Source organism: Adiantum capillus-veneris, chromosome 11, assembly GCF_014529385.1.
Source record: "Adiantum capillus-veneris isolate H3 chromosome 11, ASM1452938v2, whole genome shotgun sequence".
NCBI classification, from domain to species: Eukaryota; Viridiplantae; Streptophyta; class Polypodiopsida; order Polypodiales; family Pteridaceae; genus Adiantum; species Adiantum capillus-veneris.
In genome coordinates this window covers 101,205,923-101,215,897 of record NC_140941.1, presented here as the reverse complement: position 1 = coordinate 101,215,897, position 9,975 = coordinate 101,205,923, and the positions used below count along the sequence as shown (strand labels likewise).

Below are 9,975 nucleotides of genomic sequence, written 5' to 3'. Positions count from 1 at the left end.
GCCTTCAAGTGGGAGATTTTTAAGGTTCAGGCTAACTGGCCGGACACCCATCACACTGGTCGTACTAACCTTATCTATTCTTTTGATCATATAGAACAATAAGGAGAGGTGAGGGGTTAATCCTCATGCTGAGCTCCACCAACACTCTGTATCTAATCTTCTTCTCCCTCGCAATCCACATGCGCCGTACACTCTACATAAAGAGCTTTGAGGAGAGGTGAGGGGTTAATCCTCATGCTGAGCTCCACCAACACTTTGTATCTACTCTTCTTCTCCCTCGCACTCCACATGCACCGTACACTCTACATAAATAACTTAGACTCTACAAGATGCAAGCGTATGGTAGACCTTGCCTTTGCATTAAGTAACCAATGTATACATGCGAGGACCCACAATGCTCAAGTCACTAGAGCATCCAACCAAGCATGTACAAAGTATACCCATCAAGTATGCATAATAGCTGTAAGCATAAACACGTCACTCCAATGCAACTTCGATTTGTGTCGACAAAAAATGCGTATCAAAATCTGTACTTGCATCCACATATACAAACTCAACTCCCAATGAGCATTCCCAAGTGGCACACATGCCCAAACACTTACAATATGCTGTGCTCTATAGTGTAGGTTATATGTCATATTTGCAGAATTTTTTGTGTGATTTTTTTTTAAAATTTTGATATCATCAACGTGTTCGGAATATGCAAAAACCCCAAACTAGACTCTTGGATCATTTCGATTCAAATATGTATGAGGAGGTATACCGAAAGCTACGTTTCAGGACCCAAAAAATAGAAAACGACCTCCTGACAAAAAATTATGTGTGCAAAATTTCAAAAATCTAATTGCACCAGTGTAGCTTCAACATAGCCACTTTATCGCACCTTAATTGTGATGTCATGCCTATGGTGGGTGGCTCAACTGCCGAGCTAGAGGGGTAGCACCAATGGTCATATTGGATGTCAAATTCACTATCTAAAAGCATATGCCCACATACCAAAAACTGATATTTTCAAAGTGCCCTTCGACCAACTTAGATAGAGCAACCCCAAACTCACACTTTCAAAAAACTAACCCTTCTCAAACGCCTCTAGGGCAGAGGATACTTGGACCACCCTCCAATGATGAGACCGCAACTTCAACTAGTAGTAACTCATTATTAGTAGCCTATAGCTGCCCTTGATAGAAGCAACGGACCCTATTTTAACAAGACAATATTATTGTAATCTCATTGTATATGGTGTGTGAGTACATGCCACTAAAATTAAGGGGCCCTCTTATGGCCTTTTGCAAAACGCTTTAAGAGTTGTTAAGGGTTGGTGTTCTATATGACATATAAGAGTTCGTTCACATTACTCTCTCTCTCTCTCTCTCTCTCTCTCTCTCTCTCTCTCTCTCTCTCTCTCTCTCTGCCCATGTAAATTGGCTATCCCATTTCCTGCTAGAATAGCAAATGTTCACTGATGAGTTCAAGACTTCTAGGATAGATCTTTGAGGTCTCTTGGGATTGTTTATCACCTCTCTCTCTCTCTCTCTCTCGCGCGCGCGCGCATTCTTAAGTTTCAGCATCAGGTTTCGAACCCACGACCTCCCACGCTCTCCTCACTCTTTGGACATGCACGCCTGTCGTCTGGTTGTGATTGGCTTCTAAGGTTGTCTGCGACAGTAATGGAGACCTCTCTGAGATACAATAAGCAAGAAAAGCAGCTCTACATTCACGCCAAGGAAAGCTTCCTCATCGATAGCGCCTTCTTCCTGAAGGTTTGCTTACTTCTTTTCTCTGGGACGAAATTGCTGAGCAGAAAGATCACCTGAGTTGAGGGCATACGCGCATTGAGAGAGAGAGAGAGAGAGAGAGAGAGAGAGAGAGAGAGAGAGAGAGAGAGCACCTCATTCTGAAACAGACTATCTCAGAGGACGATTGCGTGAATGCTACAGATCCTTAAGCATCTTTTCCACTCTTCAGCTTCTGTTTGTGTTTGTACCCAGAACAAACCGCATTTTGTTTTCTTTAAAATATGCATGATCAAGTAACCAAAGGTGTTCGTATCAAGCTGGCAGGGATGGCTCAACAATTGCAGCTTAGTTGCTGCTAGGTAATTCACGGTGTTATAGGATGGGTGTACCTACAATTTCTACATCCTCACAGCTGGACCAGTCATAGTTCCTATTCCTGCAGATGGCATACATCCATTGGGTATACTTTTCCTACTCAAGTAGGGGTTTTTTAAAACGAGAAGAGCAATTCACGGAGAGGATATGAATGGGAAGTTGCCACTGAGTTACAACACATCAATAGCAGTTTACGGAAAGGGGTGGATTTGGAAAGGCCACAACTAGCTGCCTCACATTGCTAGCCTTAGCCATGTGGGGGCTTTCTCTATTTGTCGTAAACCAACTGTATCTGCTGCGTAGTTTGTAGTGGTAATAAACTTACTGTGTTTGTTGATCGATATGCACCAAATCAGTGATTCTTATTCACAATGAGGGCACTTAGGAGCTGATCCAAGACCACAGAGAGGAGATGCATTCCTGGAAGGTTCTTTATGTTCCATAGTTGGATTTCTACCTTATGTTCGTGCACGAGGTGTGCAAGTTAGGCATGGTGGTGGTCTTCACAGAGTATTTGGTAGCTATTCAGGAATCATGACCTCGGCTTAGGCAAGGTGGTCACAGGGGGCACAATGGAGCACGGTCTCTACAAGCTTTGAGCTCTCTCCTCGGTTACAGGCTCTCTTGTAGGTGATCTCTGGCATTGTTGGTTTGGCCATGTGAATATTGATGCTCTTCGTCATGCTTTTTGTCATGCTTTTTGTGATCAAATGATTGATGGCTTACCTTATGTTGGGACTAAGCAAGAACAATACACTTTGTGCATGTGTGGGAAGTAGCATTGAGAGGCTATTCCAAAGCACCCTATACACCGAGCAACTCCAATATTGATGCTCTTCGTTGTGCGTTTTGTGATCAAATAATTGATGCCTTACCTAATGTTGGGAGTAAATTTGTGGGAAGTATCATAGAGAGGCTATGCCAAAGCACTCTACACGCCGAGCTACTCTAGTTTTGGAGCTGGTTCATGTCGACATTTGTGGACCGTGCTTAGACGGAGCTCTCTATTTTATGTTCCTAGTGGATGATTCACCTGAAGAAGATGATCTCTGTGTTCTGTCTCATTCTTGGAGAAAACAATGATGTCTTCAAAGAAAGTGCCAACAAATAGCCTGTACTCTCGAAAAATCGTGTCCATCATCCGGTTAAATGTCGTAGGAGCATTGGTTAAGCCAAAAGGCATCACCAAAAACTCAAATAACTTAAAAGTAGTCCGAAAGGCTGTCTTGTAGACGTCTCTAGGCGCGATTCAGATCTGATGATATCCACTCTTCAGATCAATCCTTCTAAAGCACGAGGATCCCTGTAACTTGTCGAGTATATCATCGATCCTAGGAATCGGAAATCTGTTCTTGATGGTGATTTTGTTGAGAGCTCTATAATCGATGCACATTCTCCAAGATCCGTCTTTCTTCCAAACGACAACATTGGAGAGCAATACGGTGAAGTACTAGGCTGGACAAGACCCTTTTCCAAGAGGTCTTTCACTTGGTTCATAATCTCTTCATTCTGTGCTCGGCTCACACAGTAAGGTGGCCGGTTTGGTGGTGTGCTTCCTGGTATCAGATCAATGGCACGATCTTCAGGACAAGCAGGTGGTAACTCGCCTGGTAGGCCTTCTGAGAAGCAATCAGCGTGAGAGTGGAGAAAATCTTGGCGTTCTTTATCAAGTTTAGACATATTTGTCCTATCCTTATCACTCAATTCTTTCATAAAGATCAAGTAAACAAACAGACTGGATTTCATTAATTTTGAAATGGCCGAAGCCGATACAATAGGGACAGACTCGCCCTTCAGTTTAATATGAAGTACAATGGTTCTGCCCTTCTCTGTAGTCAAAGTTGCTTTCCTCGCTCAATAATCGACCACAGCGTTGTTCTTGTGGTACCAGGGAATCCCTAAGAGAACATCACAACCCTCCAAAGGCATTATGAAGAAGCCCTCATGCCCCAAATACCCCTGACAATGCAACCGAAGTTTGCCAATGACAGGTGTAATGGCTACGTCCCTGTCGGGTGGCGCTAGAACTGCCTCCGCAAGTGGTCCCATCCGATTGGGAGTGATCTCGAGCTGCACCGCCAATTCCGGTGAAATGAAGTTGGCCTTGGCTCCTCCATCAAAGAAGATCAGGGCCTCTTGATCTTTCAGTTTGCCCCAAGCTCGGCAAAGTTCTGTACTCTCATCCATGGTGTTGGGATCGGTACCCACACAATCTGGAACCAATCCTATTTTCATCTTGCCTTTTCATCCACGTTCCTCAGCTGCTCTCGAACTCTGAGGCCTATTGTCGTCCTTATCATTCTATTCTTTCTGTGCCTGTTTAGGGCACTTTGCGGAGATATGTCCATGTTCCCCGCAGCCAAAGCACTTCCCCTCCTTGATGAATCGAGCTCGCTCCTGAGGAGTAAGCTTGGGTCGTGTATCCTTTTTCTCTGGGTTGCTCTTTTTCTTTCTACTTTCATTCCCAGAAGTCTATTCGGCTCGTTGTGTCATGGCCTCATCTGTGGGGTAGGTCAGACTGCCAGAGTGAATGGCAAAGCCCCGCTTCGCATGACTCATCAACTCCTGAATAGAAGTTGACTTCTGCTCCAAGCAGTGATCTCGGATCTCTATAGGTAGACCCAAGGTGAACCGCTCAATCTGTTCTCTGAACGAGATCTTCTTGAATGAAGAGGCGGGTAGAAAAGAGCTCCAGAATCTATCACAGTAAGCATTTATTGTATCTTTCTTGGTCATCCGAAGATAGTTCCAAGCAGCTCGTATATTGCGTTCATACTCTTGCGTCAACCAAGAAGAAATAAAAAGCTTCTTAAATTTCAGCCATTTAACTGGCACAGTCTTGTTTAAAAGAAGCGTGGACCACCAAGTGCGAGCGTTCCTCTTAAAGTAAGAGGCAGATCTCCGAATCTTGGAGTGCTCTGAGTAGCGTCCTCCCGCGAAAGCGATGTCAAACTGCTGTATAAACGACAAAGCCTTCGAAGCATCTGAGTATCCTGAAAAAGTATCAAATTTGATCAAGTGTCCACCTTCCTTAAACTCTCGGACTTTCTTGCTTTTATCTTCCAGAAAGTCATACTAGTTGGCTTTATAAAAATTCTTCTTGTTCGCATAAAAGTTTCTGTCATCGGATCTGTAGACGAGTCCTCAGTAGAACTGTCAGTCTCTGGGCGAGATTTAGCCTTCTTTGCCTTTTTCTTGCCCTTTCCGAAGCGTTGTTTCTTAGAAGAACCGTCAGAAGAAGAAGAAGAAGAATTTGGTACTCCTTCAAAGTGAACACGCTTCTTCTGTTCCTTTGCTTTGTCAAATATCGAGTGGCGACCCAAATATCCAGGGAAGTGAGTACCTTTCTTCTGCTTTTTGCCATGCTTTTTGGCTTTCTTTTGCGCGTCAAATAGCTGAGCAATCCGTGCATCAACCACCTCTTCTAGTTCCTTCTCTGAATATTTCTTGTGAGCAGAAGGTTTCTTGAGAGCGGGTTTCGGGGGTGGTGTAGTGGTTTTCTGCCACTGCTCGTGCACTTCCTGAAAAGAAGTCTTGCTCATATACTTTGCAAATTTTGGGTCCTTCGCAAAATTGAGCATCATCTTTGTTGCATCGCCAATCAATTGAGGACGCTCCATCTCTCGTCGCTCCGCCTGAGTAGGCCAAGGCGGGCCATACTCTGCCGGAATCTTCGTTGTGATCCTTGCCCGCATCTCCAGGTGCAGAGGGAGTCAACTGATCCTTGCGTGAAGCCATAGGTGGCGCGGAAAAAAAAAATCGAGGATCTGATTTTCCGTAGAAGAGAAATCGGCCGTGCTCTGATACCACTGCAACAGACTTGGACACTCCAAGTCAAGAATCAATCACAAGAGCACCAAATAACCACTTCAAAACAATTCACAGATCACAATAGATTTGCACTGGCCCGGCGGAGTTCCGTGCCTAGAGATATTAGCCCCAGAGACTGGCGTCCCTTTCGCTATTTCTTTATGTATTAAATCAATGTCACAGTACAAGAGAGCGGTTAGGGTTTCACTCTGAGACTCTGCGTCCAGATGCTCTGCAGAGTGAGCCCCTCACAGCTTATATAAAGATTACAAGGGATGCCCAAAAGCAGAGCCCCAAAAGCTTCCAGTTCAAAAGCACAAATTCTCTCTCTCTCTCAAGAGGGTAAAAATAAAGCAATGTACTCTCTCTCTCTCTCTCTCTCTCTCTCTCTCTCTCTCTCTCTCTCGCCAAATTGCGTCGCTCAAAGGGTTGCTTTTCAGCTCCGCGTTTTCCGGAAATCCGTACGCTGGCCACGTGGCATTTTCAGCCTGTTTTAGGGTTTCCAGCCACTTTAGGGTTTCAGCCAGCAGTTAGGGTTAGGGTTTCCAGAAATTAGGGTTTCTGCAAATTAGGGTTTTGGCAGAAATTAGGGTTTGCAGGAATTAGGGTTTCTGGCAGTTTTTGCTCTCGGTAGCCACGTCATCACTTTGTGACAATACGACACCAGAATGTTGTCAAACCTCCTGCGAAGGCCCCACTCTCTATGGCGAGAGCGGTCTACTATTGATTGCACAAATCTCTACAGTGCTTTGGACTTGCCGACGATGTCGACGACGACGAGACGGGCTGGAATCTGAAAATGCTAAGGGTTGAAATCTGCAAATCTTTATCTGCTGAATTCTGACTCTATGTCGATGACTATGTCGATGGCGACGATGACGCGCTGAAAACGCAGGTGCTGAAATCTGCGTTTTCCGGGCTGAATCTGCAAACTTCGCTGGATTTGACCGTGCGGCGAGGACCTGCTGCGGGAAGGTGAGATCTGCGAGGTTCAGGACTTCTACTGCGATGTCTGATTGCTAAAAACTGAAAATGCTGATGCTCCTTGGTGTTCCGTCGCGGTGAATCTGCAAAACACTGGATGGTTATGGTGATGCAAAAACGCTAGGGCTGTGAATATTGGTTCTGATGCAAAAACGCTATGGATCTGTTGGTCCTGCTGTCGCCGGGGTTGATTTGTAGTGCAAAAACGCCAAGGCTGGTTCTGGGTGAAAATGCTAGGCTTGCATCATGCAAAACGCTAGGTCTGTTGATGGGGGTCTTGTTGAGAAGTTTCCTGTTGAACAAAGTGCTCCTGCTGCCTCTTCTGCCAGAAAGTGCTAGCGCTAGGTTTCTTTATATACTTGCTTGGTAAATTTGCCCTACCTAGTTCCCAACAAAATAATAAGTGGAAAATGACAAAAATAGGGAAAATAGGTCTCTGCACTATAAAAATGCTCCTGATGGGTTTTGATGGAAATCTGATGATCATGCTGTGTGCAACCAGAGGATATGCATCTACTCTAAGTGTCTGGACATGCACGGTCTGCGAACAGACTCACAAAAGTGCCATATCACTTTCTAATCTAACTGAACTGAACCCATGTCATGAAGTAGCTTGTCCACGTACACATAGGGTTAGATGTGCACGTGACATCCCCTCCTTTTCAAAGTGAGGTACTGGTACCGAACTGTATGGCGTCGAGCGAGATCGCCAACAGCGTCTGGAATCTTGGAAAGGACTCTTCGCCGGCCCACTCTGATGCGTGGGTCATGCGATACTTGAACTTCATAAAGGTCTGCAACGCTTACTTCTATGGGCTGCGCCGAAAGCGACACAAAGTCATCTATGGATCCTTCAATGCTTCAACTTCGTCTATAGTCGTGTGTCTACCTTCTTCAAGAATCTCCGAGCTTGAAAATTCCTGAAACCACTTCCATCATATATGTTAGGTGCAGCGGAATGAATGTTGTATTTTCTCAAGATTAGTGATCTTTATTGCTCAAGGTTCCTTTTAGTTCTTAGGGAAAGAGAGAGCTTTCCGTCTTGTAGAGTGTTGTGGTCACGAACAAAGTGGGTGGATGTTGTGCGTGCAAATGAATGAGACCGAGAGAAGGAGAGAGAAGAGATACGACACCGAGAGGTTGTAAAACCCTCCTCCGAAGGCCCCACTCTCGTCGGCAAGAGTGGTCTATTCTTTGATTGCACAAAGGTGTACAATGCGTATGCAATGGACTATGCAACTTGGTCTATGCCGATGACGACGACGATGACGACAACGACAACGACGACGACGATGACGACGATGACGACGACGACGGCTGAAATCTGAGATCTTCTAATCGCTGAATTTCGGGACTGTTTCGGTGGCTGAAAATGATTGTTTTGGCTGCGTTTTCTTGGCTGAAAAACGAGGTTTCTTAGGATGAAAACTGATGGTCTTTACGGGCTGAATCTGCTACACTTTAGGTGAATAATGCCGGTCTTAATTTGCTGCTGAAATCCAAAAACGCCAGGGGCTGAAATTGGTCCTTCTGTCGCCGGGGTTCTGCAAATGCAAAAACGCTAGGTTGATCTGCTGTGCACAAATCGCCAAGGCTGATCTGCTGCAAAAACGCTAGCTCTTCTGTGGAGAAAATGCCAGAGTAGTCGCGAGGGTTGGTCTTGCTGAGAAGTTGCCTGTTGAGCAAGGTGCTCCTGCTGCCTCTTCTGCCAGAAAGTGTGAACTTTGATTTGCTTATATATTAACTTAGCAAAATTGCCCTACCTACTTTTGTTGGAAAGTCACTTAAAAATAATAAGTGAAAATCCCAATAAATAGGAAAATAGGCTAAATGCACTGGAAAATTCCCCTAACTGATGCTAATGGATTCTGATGGGAATTCCGATGATCATGCTGTGTGCAACTGGAGGATATGCATCTATGCTAAGTGACTAGGCATGCACGGTCTACGAATAGACTCACAAAAGTGCCATATCATTGCTAATCTAACTTGATCGGACTGACTGAACCCTGCTGTGGTGTAGCTTGTCCACGGACACATAGGGTTGGGATGTGTCACGTGACATCCCCTCCTTTTCAAAGTGAGGTACTGGTACCGAATTGTATGGCGTCGAGGGAGATCGCCAACAGCATCCGGAATCCTTGAAGGGACTCTTCGTCGGCCCACTCTGATGTGTGGGTCGTGCGGTACTTGAATTTCATAAAGGTCTGCAATGCTTACTTCTTTGGGCCGCGCCGAAAGCGAAACAAAATCTTTTGAATCTCCTTTCTTGCTTCAACTTCGTCTAAAGTCTTGCTTCTTTCTTCTTCAAGAATCTCCATGGTTGAAAATTCATGAAACCATCTCCAACACAAAACCATGAACATACCTATTCCATGTAAAGTGAAGGAAAAAATCTTGTCTTCTCTAAAGACTGTGTATGCAATGTAGATGAACATATAGACGGAATGACAAACCGTTCATCAAACACATGCAAACAATGAGGTCGAATCTTTTCTGTTTGATCGAAAAGAATCAACTGTGGAAAATCCCAATGGAAATGCCTATGCTTGGTGCGCATACTATCATGTGCCATCCCCAACACAAAACCATGAACATACCTATTCCATGTAAAGTGAAGGAAAAAATCTTGTCTTCTCTAAAGACTGTGTATGCAATGTAGATGAACATATAGACGGAATGACAAACCGTTCATCAAACACATGCAAACAATGAGGTCGAATCTTTTCTGTTTGATCGAAAACAATCAACTGTGGAAAATCCCAATGGAAATGCCCATGCTTGGTACGCATACTATCATGTGCTCTTTCGGAAACTGTGTCATGCCAAGGAAGAGACATGGAATGTGACTTCCTGACATACAAACTTTTCAACTTTTCATGCACAATCCGCATACATTCGTGCTCATCCATGAGAGAAACGTGCTCAACATACAATATGTCATGCCTAGGAAAAGGGATCACATAACGCTGCTGACCAAAATAGAGGAAACGATCACGAATGAAACATTCGAACAATGCGTGCGTATCAATCATGCGAACACATAATACTTCCTGTGAGGATGCTTTGG

General features: G+C 44.6%; 1 protein-coding gene across 1 annotated transcript in view; it reads left to right on the top strand.

Annotated features, from left to right (window-relative positions):
* Positions 1-1,529: 1,529 nt before the first annotated feature.
* LOC147447738 (outer envelope pore protein 21, chloroplastic-like) overlaps positions 1,530-9,975 on the top strand; it is a 55,481-nt gene continuing 47,035 nt past the window's right edge. The window contains exon 1 of the mRNA XM_086523451.1: positions 1,530-1,760. Within this exon, the coding sequence (XP_086379577.1) occupies positions 1,668-1,760 (93 nt within the window). The 5' untranslated portion in view covers positions 1,530-1,667. The remainder of the gene's footprint in view (positions 1,761-9,975) is intronic.